The sequence below is a fragment of the Babylonia areolata genome, chromosome 18 (genome assembly GCF_041734735.1).
Source record: "Babylonia areolata isolate BAREFJ2019XMU chromosome 18, ASM4173473v1, whole genome shotgun sequence".
Taxonomy (NCBI): domain Eukaryota; kingdom Metazoa; phylum Mollusca; class Gastropoda; order Neogastropoda; family Buccinidae; genus Babylonia; species Babylonia areolata.
The window spans coordinates 28,957,101-28,977,306 of record NC_134893.1 but is presented as its reverse complement, the minus strand read 5'-3'; the positions used below and the strand labels follow the sequence as shown (position 1 = coordinate 28,977,306).

General features: G+C 41.3%; 1 protein-coding gene across 1 annotated transcript; it reads right to left on the bottom strand.

Annotated features, from left to right (window-relative positions):
* Window positions 1-560: 560 nt before the first annotated feature.
* On the bottom strand, window positions 561-13,338 carry LOC143291926 (integrator complex subunit 15-like). Its single transcript, XM_076602066.1, has 7 exons — window positions 13,240-13,338; window positions 12,026-12,231; window positions 10,354-10,563; window positions 9,534-9,702; window positions 5,021-5,578; window positions 3,411-3,462; window positions 561-1,612 (listed from the first exon to the last, which is right to left on the bottom strand). Exons 1-7 carry the CDS (start codon window positions 13,325-13,327, stop codon window positions 1,540-1,542), a joined length of 1,356 nt encoding a protein of 451 aa, XP_076458181.1. The 5' UTR covers window positions 13,328-13,338; the 3' UTR covers window positions 561-1,539.
* Between the last annotated feature and the right edge of the window lie 6,868 nt (window positions 13,339-20,206).

Genomic DNA, 20,206 nt, shown 5'->3' with positions numbered 1-20,206 from the left:
CAACCGAACACCGGGTTAAAACATAGACTCACTTTGTTTACACAAGTGAGTCAATAAAAACCAAGAAATTCCCCACAGCCACCTGACAGAGCAGGGGAAGTAACTGGTTTCTCCCCCCCCCTCGCCCCGCCCTCCTCAGTTTTCTTGATGTCCAAAATGATTTTTGAAGCAAAAACTGCAGTGTTATTTGTAATGCTTAAAAGAACAACAACCGTGTTTAAACATATTTCTGACAAGTGAGCTGTCTTATCTTTCAGACATAACTTTTTTTTTTTTTTTTTCCCCCCCTGCCCCATCATCTGCGCCGTTTCAGTGGCATTACTCCCACGCCGCTCATTTAGATTCCCCCATACACGGCTGCACCCGGGTTCGTCCGTCGCAGTTCCAGCGTCGGCAGTCCACAGGGAACCATCGATGTTAGGTCGCCTGGAGGCCACACACCAGAGGAGACCCTGCACTGCTGCTGAGTCACTTCGGTGGTGTTCAGTGGTACCTGTTCTGATTTTACGTACTTAGGACACCACCTACTAAGCCCCCTACTAACGACAATAATGGCTTAGTCGCGGAGCCAGACTGAGTGACATAACTTTTTGTTCTTTTTATTTTAGGGGTTTTAGTTCTGCAGAAATGGGTAAAGTGATGGAGGAATCACAGGCAAAATTCAAGGAGACTGAAAAGACTGAAAAGAGAAAACTGGAGATACACTTCCCTTCTTACCTTTTTCCTTTCTCCTAAAACTTCGAAAATCTCTTGTGGATGTTGTATTGTTCGGTCAAGAAGATATTCTTTTTAAAAATTTTTTAATTGACAATTTTCTTCAAATACCAGTCACAAGCCCAGGGAAGGGAATGTTAATGTTGATCACCAGATGCCAGAAAGCTTAAAAAAAGAAGAAGAAGAAGAAAAAAAAAGGATTCCGCTGAGAGAACAAATGTCAACTGGTGCTTTTTGTGTTTGAAAAGAAAAAGAATAGAAAAAGCATTTAGGGCAATGTGCTAAATTTGCTGCCTATTGATAAAGAAAAATTGAAGAACACATTTGCGCACTGAAGTGAACCATGACAAAACCAGGGGAAGGATCAGAGGGCAGGTGAGAGGCGAGTGGGACAGGTGGTAGGGGAAGGGGATCCAGGCCAGGGGGAATTCCAACAAGATGAATGACCATCTGGTCACAGAAGTATCTTTCTCCAACCACTGTGAAGCTCACTGACACTGCTGACATCTTCCAATACAATGAAATGGAGGAGGAGGAACTCCGAGTGATGTAATGGGAACAACTGGGGAAGGTTGAAAGGGAGGGGGATTCAGAGGTGGGGTTGTGTGTGTGTGTGTGTGTGTGTGTGTGTGTGTGTGGAAATCAAATCATGTTGTCATAGCCCAGCCAACCACCAAAAGGCCATTTCTGGGCTGAAAGGGGTGGGATGGGGGTGCGGTGGGGCGGGGAGCAAAATGTCACATGTGTCCACACCTAACACCCACAGATTCAGAAAAAAAGGTGGATGCCAGGAACTGTCCAGACACAGGGCACTGAAGACAGCTACTAGCTGGTTTCCATAGGCGTGTGTCTCAGGGTCTGTCGGTCAGTGGGCATGGCGACCACCATACTCAGAAGCCTGCAACAGATGGAGAACCCCCCCCCCCCAAAAAAAACAATCCTCTGTCAAAATCTGCCAGTCATTTTCTGTCAAAAGGTGAAGAAGAAAAAGATGAAGAAAAAGATGATGAAGAAGAAGAAAAACGCCCTGTAAAAGTGTTTTTGTTTGTTTATTTTTGTTTACATCAAAATTTTTTTTAGTTCAAATCCATCTCCAACTGAACCGACACTTTGTAACCATTGAGCACCAACTGTTGCATTTTTGTGACCAATTGATTGGACATGTCTGAGAGTGTTCCTGTGGATGGTTGAGAAGAAAAACAATTACAGTTAAAAAAAAACAAAACACACAAAACCCCCCCACAAAAAACAGCATCCAAAAAGTAGGAATAAAGATGTCTTTAGGAATTTGCTGAGGAAGGGAGATAATCTGAGCACAGGATCAAATCCCACACTCACCAGTATGTTCTCCCCCTCCATAGCATCTTGATTGGTGGTCTGGATGCTAGTCATTCAGATGAGAGGATAAACTGTGGTCCCGTGTGTAGCATGCATTTAGCTCATGATAAAGAACCCATGTCAACTAAAGGGTTGTTCCTGGCAAAATTCTATAGAAAAATCCACTTTGATAGGAAAATAAATATGCCTGCAGGCAGAAAAAAGAAAAAAAACCTGGGCGGCACTGCATTGTAGCTACATGCCTGAGAAATCTGTTGTGACAGAAAGTAATACAATACAATAAAATACAATACCATGTTACAAGCATTTAACCCTGGTAGTGCTGAGTTGTGCTCCCTTAGTTTCAGACTCACTGGCTGGGTTAGTTTCAGTGAAAATGTTCAGGAAGTGGGTTAGGTTAGGAAAAAAAAAATGTAATGAGGCACATGTATCATACACTGTTGGAAAGCTGAATAACTGTTCTGTAAGATGAGTGAGTCTGAATGACACGCGTTCTTTCTTGTCCGACTGACACCAAATTCTGAATTATAACCAATGAAAAAATCAGAAAAAATCTTCACTGCTAAATAAATTAAGTGTCCTGCTATCCCACTGGACCATTCAGTTTGCAAGGAACACTTCCACTGGCCTTTCATTTTTAATGTATGACCTCATGGTGTCGGGCCCAGAATATTCCAGGGACAGCCCGCTGTACTAGGGGAGGCTTTCCTGGATGTTTCTGGGCATAATGCTACCAGGGTTAAAAACTATGACTGTGAACATCTGGAACCCCCCTTGGACAACAAAATCTCCACAACACCAAGACCCCCGCCCTGAAAACCTTGACCTTAATTGAGGGCAAAAGCCAATAGGTCATGAAGCAAAACTCTCCCTACAGCTGGTACTGGTCAATGCTGATTTCTGGAGCAAGTGCCAATGAAAGGGTAAAAAAACACAAGATGACCTGACATCCATGCATGCTATGTTGTGTTTTGTAAACTTGTAATAATGTGTTTATGATAGTCAGTTGTGTCTGAACATGTCCATCAGAACAGCAGAGGAGGCAACTGCTGTCCGACTATCTGGGCTAGAATTTGATAAAAGTGAGGTGTCTTGCCCAAGCTACATCCCCACTCTCTCAGCCGAGAGGGCTTTAGGATAGTTGGCACTGGGATGGTCCCCAAAAGTCAACTATCCCCTAAAGGTGCAGCGCAATCTCACCTCCTAGTTTGAGAGTCGTTGTTCTTTTCAAAAAGACTAAGCAGTATGTTAACTCCCATTGAAGAGGAGAAGCCACTGATAATACAGCTCGCACTCTGCTGTTTGTGTATAGCAAGTAATAATATAAACATAAACCCTGCTGTCCCATATCATCTTACCTGTTGTTGGGTAAATGTTTCATCGCCATCTTGGCCAGTTCTGACATGGAACCTGAAACAGACTCTGGAAAATAGAAACTGTACGCAAATGTACTTGTAGATGGGAAAGACGTAGCTGTTAATTCATGGGTAAGAAATGGCTGTAATTTCTAGTCTTTAAAATGTGTGTGGCTGTACTTTGTGTAAATGTGCTTAAGAATAAGGACAAGAGAGGCAAGGCCTTCAAGACTCACTTGTGATACACTTATAAAAAAAAAAAAAAAAATCCATGCTTTTTATGTATTGAGTATAATTTCAAAATATAATGTTTAAGATGAGAAAGATCGGTTTAAAGCAAATTAAGTCCCCTAGCATTAATTACAGAGTAATTTCCCTTTTTTACTATCTGCACCAAAACGTTTGCAAAATAAATAAAACTCCCATGCTTAGCAAAAGAAGTTCCTGTTTGAACAAAAATGATAATAATGACTGCTCTTGTTGCTGGGTCAGAATATCAGATCAAAGTGCCAAGATACAAAAAATATAAATATAACAGTAAATGCAGTTTGCATATAATTAGGCTTCATTTATTATTTTTATGTGCCCATCCCAGAGGTGCAATATTGTTTTAAACAAGATGACTGGAAAGAACTGAATTTTTCCTATTTTTATGCCTAATTTGGGGTCAACTGACAAAGTATTTGCAGAGAAAATGTCAATGTTAAAGTTTACCACGGACACACAGACAACCGAACACGGGGTTAAAACATAGACTCACTTTGTTTACACAAGTGAGTCAAAAATGTATGAGAAATGTGTCCACATTGATCTGTACCATATGATAAATGTATGTTGTTAAAATGTATGTACTGTAATTTCTTTGCTTTTGAAAGAACAGACCCTGCTTAGCATGGGAAAAAAAAGAATTTGTATATGCAACTTTTGTACCACACATGTGTATATATCTAAAAATGAATTCATTCTAGCATACACACATGGTGAAAGTTTACATATTTCATGTCTAAGCAAAAAACAAACAATTGAACATAAATGCACTTCAGCTTACTGGCAACAACTTCATTTATAAGAGAATATTTCCTCATAGTTATTTTTACGTAAACGGATTAAAGAAGAAAAAAAAAGAGAGATACACGAACAGCCGAATCACAGTGAGTATGCAGACTTACTTTAGTACAGGCTAAAGCCAAACCCCAAAACTTTTAATATGTTGCAGAAGGTATGACTTTAAGTTAATGATTTCCTATCAGTCTTCTGTTCCCCAACAAAATGAATGTATCAGGACAAGAGGAAAAACAGGAAGATTATTTTTGATACTGACACTGACACAGTGTCTATCTTTGGTCAGAAACCAAAACTAATACTTCACAAATATATACAAGAATCATTTGCATAACAGACTGCCTACCTGGGTAAAGCTGACAGAAAGCTGTCTTTTACAAGTTTTAGGCACTCATTCATCATTCAGTTATTGTGTCATTCAGTCAGGCCTCAGTCGCATCCACACAGACACAAACATATGTACAGAACAGAACAGAAAAATTGTTCATTAAGGCCACAACCCCATTTGAAGGGGTGTGCACAAGCATGTGACCAGCTGCCCTACCACTCACCTCTCTGCACCATCAGACAGCCGGCCATCTTGGCCACCTGGAGCACCTGGGCCAGCCTCTCCATGGCCATGTCCACCACCCCCTCCTCACCCTCCTCCTCGCCCGTGTCCACCCCTCCTCCTCCTCCACCACCAGCAGAGCCAGCGAGGGGCAGGCTGACACGCTGCAGGAGGGTGGAGAGCTGTGTGACAAGGCACATGGCGTCTGTGACGCTCAGCAGGCACTGCGACAGGCTGCTGGAGCGGCAGAAGTCCACACTCTGCAGTACGCCCAGGTGCAGCTTGGACAGAACACGCAGCGTCTGGGTCAGCGACTCCCGCCCCAGCTTGCCTCCCCTACCTCCTTTCTTCCCCCCGCCTTTCTCCGTGGGGCTGCCGCCCAGCAGGTGGGAGCAGACAATGGGGCCCAGCACGCACCAGGCCAGGAGGCCCGGGATGGGGGAGGAGCAGGTGCCATGGATGGCCACCTGTCGGATTGACTCGCAGCACAGTGTGCAATCTGAGGTCACCCACGAGGTGATGTGCTCCAGGAGGCTGAGCGGGGGCACCGTTTCTTGAGCTGGAAGCAAGTAACAGGTTAAAGTTCAAAGGTTAAAGGTTCCACATACTTTTTTCCACTATCGGAGCAGTAATTTCAGATCCACTGATTCTAGGGCTCAGCATAGGAAGTACATGTATACAAGTGAATGTGGGAGTTGCTACCCACGAACACAGAAGAAGAATCAGGTAAAAGATCCCATAGCCTTTTCATAGCCATCGGGGCAGTGCATTAACTCACTTGGGATGACAAGTTTTCTCCCTTGCTTTTCCCCACAGACGGCCCATTTGTAAGCGTTTGGAAAAAAATTACAAAAAATACAAAATACAGAGTAAGAAAATGAAACTTTCAGAACTGGTTTATTACTTGTTGAGCTATTACATATAAAAAAAATCAAATTTCTCATCTTATTTTTACAGTTTTGCCATATGTAGAAAATACTGCCAATTTTTCACCCCGAATCACCATACCCATGCTCGCTTTCTGCATTAAATTCGCTTTCTTCTTCACCATCATCCACCTCTTCAATGTCCGACCCTTCAGTTTGTAGCATCTGAAGTACTTCGGCAACCCTAAAACATTGCCGTCACTGCCTTGTTCACTTCACAGTTTTCAGTTTCAGTTTCACTTTCTCAAGGAGGCGTCACTGCGTTCGGACAAATCCATACACGCTACACCACATCTGTTGAGCAGATGCCTGACCAGCAGCATAACCCAACGCGCTTAGTCAGGCCTTGAGTGCATGCTTACATATTTGTGTACCTATGAAAGTGGATTTCATTTTACGTAATTTCGCCAGAGGACAACACTCTCGTTGCCATGGGTTCTTTTTCAGTGCGCCAAGTGCGTGCTGCACACGGGACCTCGGTTTATCGTCTCATCCGAAAGACTAGACGCTCAGTTTGATTTTCCAGTCAAACTTAGGAGAAAGGGCGAGAGCGGGATTCGAACCCACACCCTCACGGACTCTCTGTATTGGCAGCTGAGCGTCTTAACCATTCTGCCACCTTCCTCCTGCCATGGATGGCCACCTGTCGGATTGACTCGCAGCACAGTGTGCAGTCTGAGGTCACCCACGAGGTGATGTGCTCCAGGAGGCTGAGCGGGGGCACCGTTTCTTGAGCTGGAAGCAAGTAACAGGTTAAAGTTCACTTCACAACATTCTGAGAAGAGCCTGCTTTGCTAACAGGCTGGCACGCAAGCAGACGACCGGTCAGTGACTTTGTCAGCGTGTGTGCGAGACAGGCCACACATGCCAGGCAGACCACTCATACTGTTCGATTGTGGAGTGACCCAGAATAGTGCACTCTGCTTGGCTAATCACAAAATCATGTGTACAGCGCGTGATGGAATTTTAATTTCGGAGAATGCTATTTCATTCCTTCGTCTGAATCCGAATACGTTTTGTGTAGGAATGCGTGAGCATTCCTTCGTCCGGAGAGAGTTAATTTCCACACATTCTAAAGCCCAACTGCTCTCCGTCCACCATTTTAACCTTCTGCAACCTGGTCAGGTACCCATTCACACCTGGGTGGAGTGAGGAAAATCAGCGTGAAAAGCCTTTCCCTAAGAACACACAGTGCCAAGATGAGGCCTTGAACCCCCATCACCGGTGAAATCTGTATCACAAGTTCATTACCTAATCCATTCTGATGTAACAACTATAAAACAACAACAACAAAAAAACACGAGACAATATCCACTCATTTCCCCCATCCCAAGTTCCAACTAAAACTGTGTCAAAAACATGAAAAGTTAGGTGGTATCTGTGTAATGTCTTGAAGCTGATTTTTGGGTTTTTTTCTTTTTTTGGTGCCACTGTTGCTTAACATGCTGGACTGATAACTGGTTTAAAATCACATTATATGTCTTCATATTTCATATTCTTGGCAAATTTTTGGCTCAGAGCTTAATGTGATACAGGCTGGAATGATGGACTCCTCAGTTTTGATTTTCATTTCACTAGTGTGTTTGTGGTGACATTGTGTCCAAGACTTCAGCATTGGCAGGTGTGTTTGTGGTGAGATTTTGTCCAAGACTTCAGCATTGGCAGGTGTGTTTGTGGTGAGATTGTGTCCAAGACTTCAGCATTGGCAGATGTGTTTGTAGTGAGATTGTGTCCAAGACTTCAGCATTGGCAGATGTGTTTGTAGTGAGATTGTGTCCAAGACTTCAGCACTGGCAGGTGTGTTTGTGGTGAGATTGTGTCCAAGACTTCAGCATTGGCAGATGTGTTTGTAGTGAGATTGTGTCCAAGACTTCAGCACTGGCAGGTGTGTTTGTGGTGAGATTGTGTCCAAGACTTTAGAACTGGCAGGTATGTTTGTAGTGAGATTGTGTCCAAGACTTCAGCATTGGCAGGTGTGTTTGTAGTGAGATTGTGTCCAAGACTTCAGCACTGGCAGGTGTGTTTGTGGTGAGATTGTGTCCAAGACTTTAGAACTGGCAGGTGTGTTTGTGGTGAGATTGAGTCCAAGGCTTTAGCATTGGCAGGTGTGTTTGTGGTGAGATTGTGTCCAAGACTTCAGCATTGGCAGGTGTGTTTGTGGTGAGATCATGTCCAAGACTTCAGCACTGGCAGGTGTGTTTGTGGTGAGATCATGTCGGGAGAGAGGGAGACTATACATATAAAGTACACACATAATACACAAACATCCACACATTTTTTCTGTGCTAAAAGATGTTAAAGAGAGAGAGAGAGAGAGAGAGAGAGAGAGAGAGAGAGAGAGAGAGAGATATCTGATTACAATTCATGCAGCATAGAGGTGTGCAGATTTTGGGCATGGAGAAGGAATCTGCCAAAATTCCTGGAACTTCAGGTGTGTACTCATGCGATGGGTGGCAATCCATTTTTATGCTTCAAAATTAACTGAATCGGTTTGTCTCCCTTGTAGTGTCTGCAGCAAGCCAATAACAAAAATGGAGATGAAACTCCTGACAAACAGCAAGGACCCAGTCAAGACCAAGATCAATGTCAGAGGACAACAACCGGAAACAGTGAAGCAGTTAACGTCCAAGACTGAAATACTGGCAGGAGCTGCACAGACTGCAACAGCACTGGCAAGACTGAAGCCCACATGGAGAGACAAGAACACAGCCTCAGATCAAAGCTGAAGCTTCTGCATGCACTGGTTCTCTCTATTTTCCTGGATGCATGTGAGTCCTGGGCTTTTACAGCAATGCTTCAGAAAAGGATCCAAGCAGTTGCAATGAGATGCTTCAGCTGACTCCTTGGCATCTCCTACAAAGACCACATAACCAACGAAGTCAAGAAAACCATCAGACAGCACACTGGTCGGTATGAAGACCTACCAACCACAGTGAAGAGAAGGAAAATGAGATGGTATGGCCATGTGACAAGATACGACAGGCTCGAAAATGTTGGTACTGTGTTTAGCAGTACAGTGCCCCCATGACCCAAAAGCCAGAAGACTGAGGTCCGCAGCTGTATTGTGCAGGATCCTGCACTAGTGGGTCATGGTTAAGTATGTGTAATTAAAACCGGGTTTCAGGATCAATGAATGATGAAAATATTTTACCAGGATATATCTGAGATGCCCAGCATGCACACACTGGTACAATATAGTGGACATGTGGCATGTATACAGGGGAAGATATGGGATTAACATGATACAAAACAAATTTACAAATTCATCACTGAATTCCTTGGGTTGTTTTCCATCTTGTGTAATTAAAAAACAACAACATAAAAAGCACCACAAATCCAAACTAGATATAATTTGAAAAAGAATAATAAATTGTTTCACACAAACAGAAAAAAATAAACACAACAAAAACTCCAATTCCATTGTACAAATGTGAGTTACGTTGAGAAGAAAAAAGAAAAAGATGATGAAGAAGCAGACAAAATAAAATAAAGAGCAACAGCAGCAGCAGAAAAATAAGAAGAATTATAAGCAGAAGAAGACGAAAAAGAAAAAGCAGGAACAGCAGCAGCAGAAGAAGAAAAGCTCACAGTTGAAGGTGAAGAAAGCGGTGACTGCAGTGGTGAAGTTGCAGACAAAGAGTGGGGAGATGGTGGGCAGCTTGTGGAACATGTTGGATGGGTCAGGGAACAGTAGGCAGTAGTCCTCCACCAGGCGACTGGTCAGCAACAGAGATTCAGAGCTGTGGCATGTGCGCTCCTGAAGACAGCAACAGCAGAGATTATGTACACATCTCTCTCTCTCTCTAATTATATGCGTGTGTGTGTGTGCGTGCATGTGTATATGAACAATGGCAGTTATATATATGCCTCATCTGTTCACATTTCTGTTTGTGAAACAAGTTCTTGAATACAATTGTTTTTAGACAAAGAAAATCATTAAAAAAAAATCTATATTAATTTCACACTCATTTGAAGATGAAACAAATGAAGAAAGCAAATACACCCTGTGACTGCACTCTCTTTCACATACACACAGTCAAGGAAAAACAAGAACAAGCGGAAAACAAAAACACGTATTCCACAGAGCACATACAAATGAAGTGTTGACATTTTTACATTAAATGATCCCATTTTAATGTAAAGGATACAGTATTCGCATGTTTTACAATGTGGTATTCTTCCTTTTTTTCCTTAGTTGTTTTCCATGTGAAATACTGGTTTATAAAATTCCCATTCATGATTCAACATTAAAAGTGGACAGGTTACAATGTATCGGTGGAGATATTCAAGTTGTCTGAATTCAGACTAACCATTTCAATAAAAAAAAACCCCCAACAAACCTAGCTTAAGTAAAACAAAACAAAACAAAACAAAAATCAAACAAACAAAAAAAGTCAAACCAGCTCACCTGCATCCAGATGGCCGCACAGTCCAGCACAGACATGCAGCTGACCGACAGGGCCATGGACACCATCTTGTTCAGCAAGGTGTTGGCCTGCTCATCCCCTCGACTGCCAAACATCAGTTGGAACAGGTGGTACCTGTGTTTCTCCGGCGCTGCCTTGAAACAGTCGCACAGCAGCTCCAGCAACTGGAGCTCCTGGAGGGCACTCAGCACCTGGCAGCAGTCACACATTTAACCCTTTGTCTCCAGGAACTATTTGTAATTTTTTTTGCCCCCCCCCCCTCCCCCCAAAACACCAACCTCCACACAAAAAATCGCAACAAAAATTAAAATAATGCTCAGAAGTACAATCTTCTTCTTCGTTCGTGGGCTGCAACTCCCATGTTCACTTGTATGTACACAAGTGGTCTTTTACGTGCATGACCGTTTTTTTACCCCGCCTTGTAGGCTGCCATACTCTGCTTTTGTGGGGGTAAAGTACAATCAACTTTTATCTTTTTAAAAATATGTCTTATTGACAGAAAATGAATGTACAATGTAATTATCATCACCCAATGCTGAAAGCATGAGATAACTCAAAATCATGGGAAGATAACCAAGATAAAAAAAACAACAACAAAAACACACACACCATAAACCAAGTATTTTGAAAAAAACAACAAAAAACAAAAACAACCTCTATATCCTACATGTGCAAATAGTTTGACATAATTGTAAATTATCTATTGGACATCACAACCACGTGCAGTTGTTCATTTTCCACCTCTACCATGATGTTCTCTGAATATATACTTGTAAACATTCACACATACACTCTTCTCCGCATCCACCTACAACCACTATTAACTGTATTATACAATATCATAACACACACGCAGACACACACACACACACACACAATATATATACAGTATTTCAGCTTGAGTTTTAAGCCTTCAACTGGGGGTGTCATAGTAAATGAAACTGTATGTATACTATTTCACCATTCAATTATAATTTGCTCCTTGCACTGCAACCTGCTTATCTCACCAAATGTCTGAACTTTGTAAAAATACTTCTCACATCCATTTGCATGTTTTTTTTGTTTTTTTTTATCAGTTGTAATTCTTGATCAAGACAACTGACATTGCAAGCAATACAAAAAAAATATGAAAAAATTCATGGTATGAAGTCAAATATGACACTATCTTGAAAGAGCTTGTTCCAATAACTCTTATCAGTGAGGATTATATCAAGGTTAAAGGTCCTATGGCCATTGGCACAATAATTTCATCATGTCTATGTTTTGGCATAAGAAGGCAGGGCCCAATCCTCTCCTTCCATTATTTTAACCTTCCCCAACTGAAATTAAGTCAACATTTACACCTGAATGGTGAAAGGAAAAGTACCTTTCCCAAGGACACAACAACACCAAGCCAAAATGGACTTTTAACCCTGTTCAGTGCTGAGCTCTGGATCATAAGTCCAACCTCTAACCAGAGAGAATTAATGAAACAGATTCTGCTGCAGGTCAGTTTGCTCATTTGTTCTGCTCTCTTTTTAAGTTTGGTAGTCACAAAAATATAATAATTACTTCATAATTTTTTTTTGGGGGGGGTGGGGGGGACAAAACACCTTGCTCTTTGTCTCAATTTTCCCCCTCCATTTTCATTGACCCATTTCTGTACTTTTTTACCTTCACTCCTTGCACAGTTCTGAAATGGACAAATGTCTGACAGATTTCTCCAATAATTGTTTCTGGCCCCCCGCTGAGGCCTGGTATGGCTGTACCGTCCTGTGATGCCAGTGATGACACAATGTACTGCAGTGCCTCTCTGGTGCATTCAGGAAAATCAAGGCGCTGTAAGCGCATCATTACACCGGATGTTGAAGTCATGGAGCCTGAATTTAGAAGAAAAAAAATCACAAAAAAATCACACACGCAACAAAATTCATTATAATCAATAAATCATATTGTTATACTTACACAGAAAAAAAGTTACAAAGAAACACAGAAAAAAAGTTAGTCTTTGTAAAAGATGTCTTTGAAAACAAGAACTAAAACTTGTAAAAGAAAGTTTGCTGACTACATTTATACTGCAGTTGCCAAGAAAGTGTGAAGGCATGATGAGCAAAAAATGTGTAGAATACCAGAACTTTTGATTATAAGTCATGACTGTGTATACATACAACTTACAAAGTGTGGATACGCATTTACTTTAGTTTTCAGTTTCATGATTGTTTTAGGTTCATTTGAGCTGCTTTTACAAACAATCTATAACATATTTCATAAAGTATGTCAAATTTGGTTATCTCAAATTTGGTTATGGTTCGCTCATTGCTGACCAGTGTGTTAAATAACCTTCAAACTATAGTATAAACTAAATTGATAATCTGTTAATTTTCCTGTTTGCTAATTAAAAACAACAATCACCTCTACAACAAAAACAGCTTGGCAAATAGGAAGCACAAGCCAAAACAATGCCTGATACTTAAGAGTTTAAAGAATGAATTAACGTACTGATACTGTGTATGTTCGATCTTTGATGATAAAAATACATCTTTTCAGCAGATGCTTAAGTTGAACAATGCATCTAGATAGACCTAACACGCTGATAAGGCCTTGACACATGGCTTGAGAACCTACCAACTACTTCATTAAAATATATTACATATCATAATAAATCAAATAATGATGTAAATAAATCTAAATCAATTTCAGTCACACAGACTGACTCTGATGCAGAACGTCTAAAGTTGACTCAGTGCTCAGCTGCGCTTTCGCGTAAGGAATAATGGGTCTATGTCAATAATGCTTAGAACTGCGATAGTCACCATCATTATAAAAGGAATACTCAAATGGAAATTGCAAAATATCTGTAATTACCAAATGAATGTCAGTTCCCATACCAATTTCTCCGGTAGTTCTTTTTCTAAAATCCAGCACTCGCTTCTTCGTGTCTTCGAGTTGTGATTTCTTCCAGAGTGGCCCCCCCATGTAAATGTTGGTCAAACTCCACAACTGCTGATTACGCACATTACCTTTGTCGGGACATGTGCTAACTGCTTTGGAGCGCGGACACACACACACACACACACACACACACACACACACATACACACATGCAACAATTTGCAGTCTTACAGACACGAAGGCCCAACTCTCCCAGAAAGAAATGTTCGCAAATGAACTGAAACTGATCGTGCAAAGGAAAAAAACGTGCACGGAGTGATGGGGCAAGGGAGTTAACTTTTGATATTTTGGAGATTCAGTCGATTGGTAGCGGTTTGTTCCCTTCGTACGTTAGCCAGCATATCTGTGGAGATGGGTGTAGCAGATCTTGTGAAAGATTTTTTTTTCTCCTGAAGGCCTGAATAAGCACGTTGGGTTAGGCTGCCAGTCAGGCATCTGCTTGGCAGATGTGGTGTAGCGTATATGGATTTGACCGAACGCAGTGACGCCTCCTTGAGCTACTGATACTTCTGAAAACCAGGGAGGATGAGTAAATGAGTGAGAAAAAAGACATTCATATGAAAAATGATAATATAGCCTGTTATGCTTTTCCCCGAAAACAGTTTTTAAATACCTTTTTTCAGATAGATAAGGAAATAGTATAGTTTTAAAGTTTTTTTTTCTATCTTCTTCAGATATTTAAAAACAAAAAGTGTTGGAGTCCACTTCTGTGCTTGAGGTGAGTCCTGTCAATGTCTTCAGTGTCGGAGGATTCATGGGGGACTGTTGTGTGGGGGACGTGGTGGCGGTCTCCACTCTGGGAGGGACGCTCACTCAGTCTGGCTCCGCGACTAAGCCATTATTGTCGTTAGTAGCCTGGGGCTTAGCAGGTGGTGTCCTAAGTTCGTTAGATCAGAACAGGCACCACTGAACACCACCGAAGTGACTCAGCATCAGTGCAGGTTCTCCTCTGGTGTGTGACCTCCTGGCGACCTAACATCAATTGTTCCCTGTGGACTGTTAATTTTTTCAAAGGTAGATACGTTTTTATCTTGTGGCACAATGCACACACACACACACACGCACGCACACACACACTGACACACACACACACACACACACACACACACACGCACGCACGCACGTACATCGCCCATATCACATTTCAAAACCAGGTAGGTAGAGCAGCGAAATCCATGAAATACGACCAGAACATGATAAAAATGATACTTCTCTTAATTTATCGGTGGTAGCGTAAGCCACCTTTCGTGCACGTTACAGGTTGGGAACCCCAAACTATTTTAAGACGTCACAGGTAGGGAACCCCAAACTATTTTAAGACGTCGCAGGTAGGGAACCCCAAACTATTTTAAGACGCCATCTTTCTGGTGCCGGGCAGTGTTGCACTCTAAACTGATAGCGGTGAAAGGGATTTATATTATACTTATTCATAGCAATCATGATCTATCTATCTATCTATCTATATGTATATATATCGTACAACGCAATATTGAAGGAAAACAAGTGCATGCCAACATCTGAACAACTCTTCTGTTATTTGCAAATAACTTTGCAAAAATTAAAAGGAAACTACCGTGAGAAAGTTGACAGCTAATTTAATGGTAGGAGAAAAAAATTCCAGTCTGCCAGATTGTTACGTTTTATCATCAATCCACTTCAAGTGGTGTAGTCAGATATACTTGTTGAGACTCAGTGGTAGTTTTCATAATATTCCAAGTGAATTGCTAATTTGTCAGTCGTGGCTGCGATATGGAGATGATTCAGTGGTGATGAATGAATTTTCATTTTAAGTATGGAATGCCAGATATTTACCGGTCTTCGAAATAAGCTAATTCCAAATTAATATATTTGAATCCGACGACCGTTTTTGAATTGTTGCAACTTGCTGAAAGCAAATCCGAAAGATTACAACTAAATATGATGTATGATCATTGTATAGGTATATGTTTCGTCACCTATTTCTTTGTTTTAATTGCTGTTTACGTTTTAATTCTTGATGTTATTTCATATCCTCTATGCCCCAACAGAGGATTAAAATTAATATTTTTGATTGTTGATTCGTGTGTGTGTGTGTGTGTGTGTGTGTGTGTGTGTGTGTGTGTGTGTGTGTGTGTGTGTGTGTGTGTCTGTGCGTGCGTGCGTGTGTGTGTGTGTGTGTGTGTGTGTGTGTGTGTGTGTGTGTGTGTGTGTGTGTGTGTGTGTGTGTTTTAAGCAGATGCGAGATAGCGGATACGGACCAGTTCGCAGACTTTGACACATAGGTCTACTTGAAATTGAGATTGTGGCCAAGACTAGACACACATGTCGGCACAGGTTCTGTGATCAATAACAAAGTCCACATAATTATGTATGTGTTGATAACACTAACAACAACACTAACAATACCAGGTTGCATTGTCGTGGTTTCCATGTCAGCTGCGTGGTGAATGTTATCATCATCACTGGCCGCACTGCTTAGTGGGCAGAAATACAGCTTCACAATTAGTAACCTCAACGGAGAGTTCAAGTGGTGTGTGTGTGTGTGTGTGTGTGTGTGTGTGTGTGTGTGTGTGTGTGTGTGTGTGTGTGTGTGTACGAGCGCGTGTGTACTGATGCCAGTGTGTGTGTGTGTGCGTGCGTGCGCGCGCGCGTATGTGTTTGTGTGTGTGAATGCGTGCGTGCGCGTGTATATATGCCTGTCTGCGCTCGTGAGGACTCGCGCACGCGTGTGTGGTTCTGTGTGGCAGTGACAGACATACATACAGACTCTCTCTCTCTCTCTCTCTCACTGTGTGTGTGTGTGTGTGTGTGTGTGTGTGCGCGCGCGCGCAATGTGTATGTGTGTGTGTGAGTGCGCGCGTGCGTGCGCGTGTGTGTATGTGCGCTTGCGCTAGCGAGGACGCGCGCGCGTGTGTGAGTGTGTGTGTATGCCAGCGACAGACATACATACAAACAGACAGAAGACAGAGATAGTGACAGAGACAGAATCATAGACACAGATACACATAAACTTTTTTTTTTTTTTTTTTTTTTTTTAAAGACAAAGAAGAAGCGGAAAGGGAACACCAATCAGTTAAAAGTCATATTTAATACAAAATCGGAGTGACAGATACAATATGGTGAATCGTGAACATATCGAAGACATACAGTTTCTAAATCAATACTTATTATAGTCAGAGCGTGCACACAGAGACAACTCAAGCACTACACAACTATGAAAAAAGCATTCTTTCTTTCATGTTGCCACACACGCAAACATTTCTAACCAAGTTAATTAAACATCACATCTTCCAACGATAAATCAATAAGAAACACCTATTTCAGTAAGATCAAAGCACATTAAACCAAACCAAAACCAAACAGAACAAAAAACTGAAGACAAAACGTAGCTATTGTACACAGATCAAAATACCACACCAGACCAGTAGAATAAAGACAGTGCCCTGTTTCAACGCCATGCTATGATAATACAGTATGAGAAAACAAGCACATATACTTCTTGATTAATTTTAAAAATAAAATTATCATTATTACTTTTTTTTTTTTTGTATCCTGAACAAACCAGAAAACATATCTTATAAATATGTCACAGATCTGAGTTTTTCCAGAAAACAGCGTTATAAAAACATATCCGATTCTTCCAGAAAACACACACATACACAGATCTGAATTTTCCAGAGTGATAGCGGAAACGACGATAGTGAACGCATGTTACATAATAATATGTCCCTTTTTACAGAGAGAGAGAGAGAGAGAGAGAGAGAGAGAGTCGGAGAATCTGAGACAGAGAGACACAGAGTGAGAAAAACAACAACAACAACAACAGCGAGACAGAGACAGAGAGACAGAAGTTGCAACTGGGTGATAGTGCAAAAGGAAAACAACTCACTTTTGTTTTGAAACATCGAGAAACAGCGTGCACACACACACACACACACACACACACACACACACACACACGCACACACACGCACACACACACACACACACACACAGATACGTCCCAGTGACTTTTCCCCAAGGATGAACCGCTTATAAGATCTGACCCTCTGGTTAAAGGGAGAATTAAGATACAATATAAAACAACGCTGATGTAAGGTCTGTGTAACAGTGCTGGCCACGTAATTAAAGATGAACACCCGTGAATTGATCTGTGGTGGTCACTGCACTGTGTTTAATTAAATTGTAACGGTTTACCAACTCAGTCGCAAGTTTCATGTTTTCTATTAGAAATAAATAAGGTCTCGCACTATGTTTCATGCCAGGTGTCTGATACGCTTGTAAGGATCTTTCTAGAACGTCATCGTTATAAAGCAAAAACTATTTTTAAAAAATGCACTTCATATCATGCCAGGTTTCTGATGGGCATGAATATGGATCCGTCCATCTTGTTTATCGCCGTCATCATCATCATCATCATCGTCATCGTCATCATCATCATCATCATCAGCATCATAACAAATAATGTAAATCTATTCATATCGCGCTGAATCCCGCACAGAGACAAATCAAAGCACTTTCATTCCAGACTTTCACACACATGCTACATTATAACTCATAACCAGACTTTCACACGCATACTACATTATAACTCTGAAAAAAAACACCAACCCCAGACTTTCACACGCATGCTACATTATAACTCTGAACCAGACTTTCACACGCATGCTACATTATAACTCATAACCAGACTTTCACACGCATGCCACATTATAACTTTGAACCAAAGCGCTGAAAGACAAAACTTATATACATACATCATCGTCATCATCTTCTGAAACAATAAAGAATATCAGTCAGCAGTTGGGGCAGCAATCGTCACCAAGTATGTACAGTCAGTATATGTAGCAGACACTGAGGGCATATGGCTTGGGGGAGGGGGGGAGGGGGGGGGGAAGAGAGAAAAAGAAAAAGAAAAGCCTAACAACATAATGTCAAACACGAGGACACGGAACTCCAAGCAAAGTTATGGGGTTCTTAGGAAGCTTTTTTTTTTTTTTTTTTTTTTCCGACGAATTTATGTTTTTATGATCCAGTATAATTCGTGATTGATCATAAAACGTTTCGTTCACTTTATAATGACAAATGATATGATATTCAAACTTCTCCACACCCTCCACCTATCGTTCTGTCAAGCTGTCATTTCAGTGGAAAGTAATGCCAGTGCAAATCAAGGCAGTATTTTGGCACTGCGGCGATCCAGTGAGTGCACTTTTGTGGATAGCATTGTTATGCAATGCAATGTTGCGTCATTCCGTGTGTGTGTGTGTGTGTGTGTGTGTGTGTGTGTGTGTGTGTGTGTGTGTGGACATATGTGTTTTGTTCTCTTTTGTAAATTGAGAAGACAGAAAGAATGAAAGAAAGAAGGTAAGAAAGAAATAAGGAAAGAAGAAAAGACAGAAAGAAAGAAGGAGCGAAGGAAAGAAGGAAAGAAGGAAAGACAGAAAGAAAGAGGGAAAGAAGGAACGAAGGAAAGACAGAAAGAAAGAAGGAAAGAAGGAGAGAAGAAAAATCAGAAAGAAAGAGGGAACGAAGGAAAGACAGAAAGAAAGAGGGAAAGAAGGAACGAAGGAAAGACAGAAAGAAGGAAAGATAGAAAGAAAGACAGAAAGAAAAACTAGACGGGTGAAAGGAATGAGAGATACACTGAGAAAAATACAAAAGTACAAGAAGACATAAAAAAACACACAGAAAAAGGCAGCGAGAGCGAGAGAGAGAGAGAGAGAGAGAGAGAGAGAGAGAGAGAGAGAGAGAGAGAGAGAGACAGAGACAGAGAGAGAGACACAGACAGACAGACAGACAGACAGAGAAAGAAAGTGAAAAGAAGGGAGAGGAAACCAGTGTCTTAGACACGCTGGTGCTGAAAAAAACCCGATGATAACGACACTGAGGATAAAGAAAAAAAAAAAGGAAAAAAAAAAAAAAAAAAAAAAAAAGAAAGAAAGAAAGAAAGGCCCTATTTATGTCTAACATCTCGAATCTATAGAGACTTAAAAAAGAAGAAGACCGTATTATTGATCACAACCTCCAAGCCACAGGCTTTTAAAATACGGACGTCTGCAGTGCAGTGGGTCTTATACAAGGCCGGAACAAAGGAACCTTGCAAATAAAGAAGAAGAAGAAGAAGAAGAAGAAGAAGAAGAAGAAGAAAAAGAATGAAAAAGAAAATGAAAGAAAGAAGAGGAAAGACAGAAACAACGAACAAAAAGAAAAATGAAAGGGTAGGGAGGAATAAAGACAGATATCTCAAGAAGGTAACAATTGAAAGAGAGATAGAAATAAAAAGAATAAAGGAAGGGAGGGAGAGAGGGAGGAAGGAAGGAAGGAAGAAGGAAGGGAATTAAAGAAGAGACAGAGATAGAAAGAAAGAGAGGGGAAAAATAAAGAAAAGAAAATAAGTTTCAAAGGTAGCAAATTATTTTTTCCTAGTAGTAATACATATTTTTTGTTCATTTCTGTGAAATATTGGGAGTATATATTCTTTTTTTTAATGTCTGATGATTCGCGTAGAGAGAGAGAGAGAGAGAGAGAGAGAGAGAGAGAGAGAGAGAGAGAGAGAGGGAGTTCCTAGTAGGTTATAGTACGTAGGCGGCCTTACCTTCAGGGGAGATAAGTTTAATGAAAGGAATGAGATATAAAATTAGGGTCTGGCGTTGGAAGGGGATAGAATTACGGAACCTCTTTCGCTATATCTGAAATAGGTGATGCAGGTTGTTTGTACTAAAAGGGGGGTTTCAACGGTGTGTGTGTGCGTGCTTGTGTACATGCGTGCGCGCGCGCGCGTGTGTGTGTGTGTGTGTGTGTGCGTGTGCGTGCGTGCGTGCATGTATGTGTATTTATGCGTATGAGTCAGCGTATGTGGGTGCGCGCGCATGTGTTTTAAGACGTGTTAGAGACATGAGATAAAATCTTCAGCTGACGGTG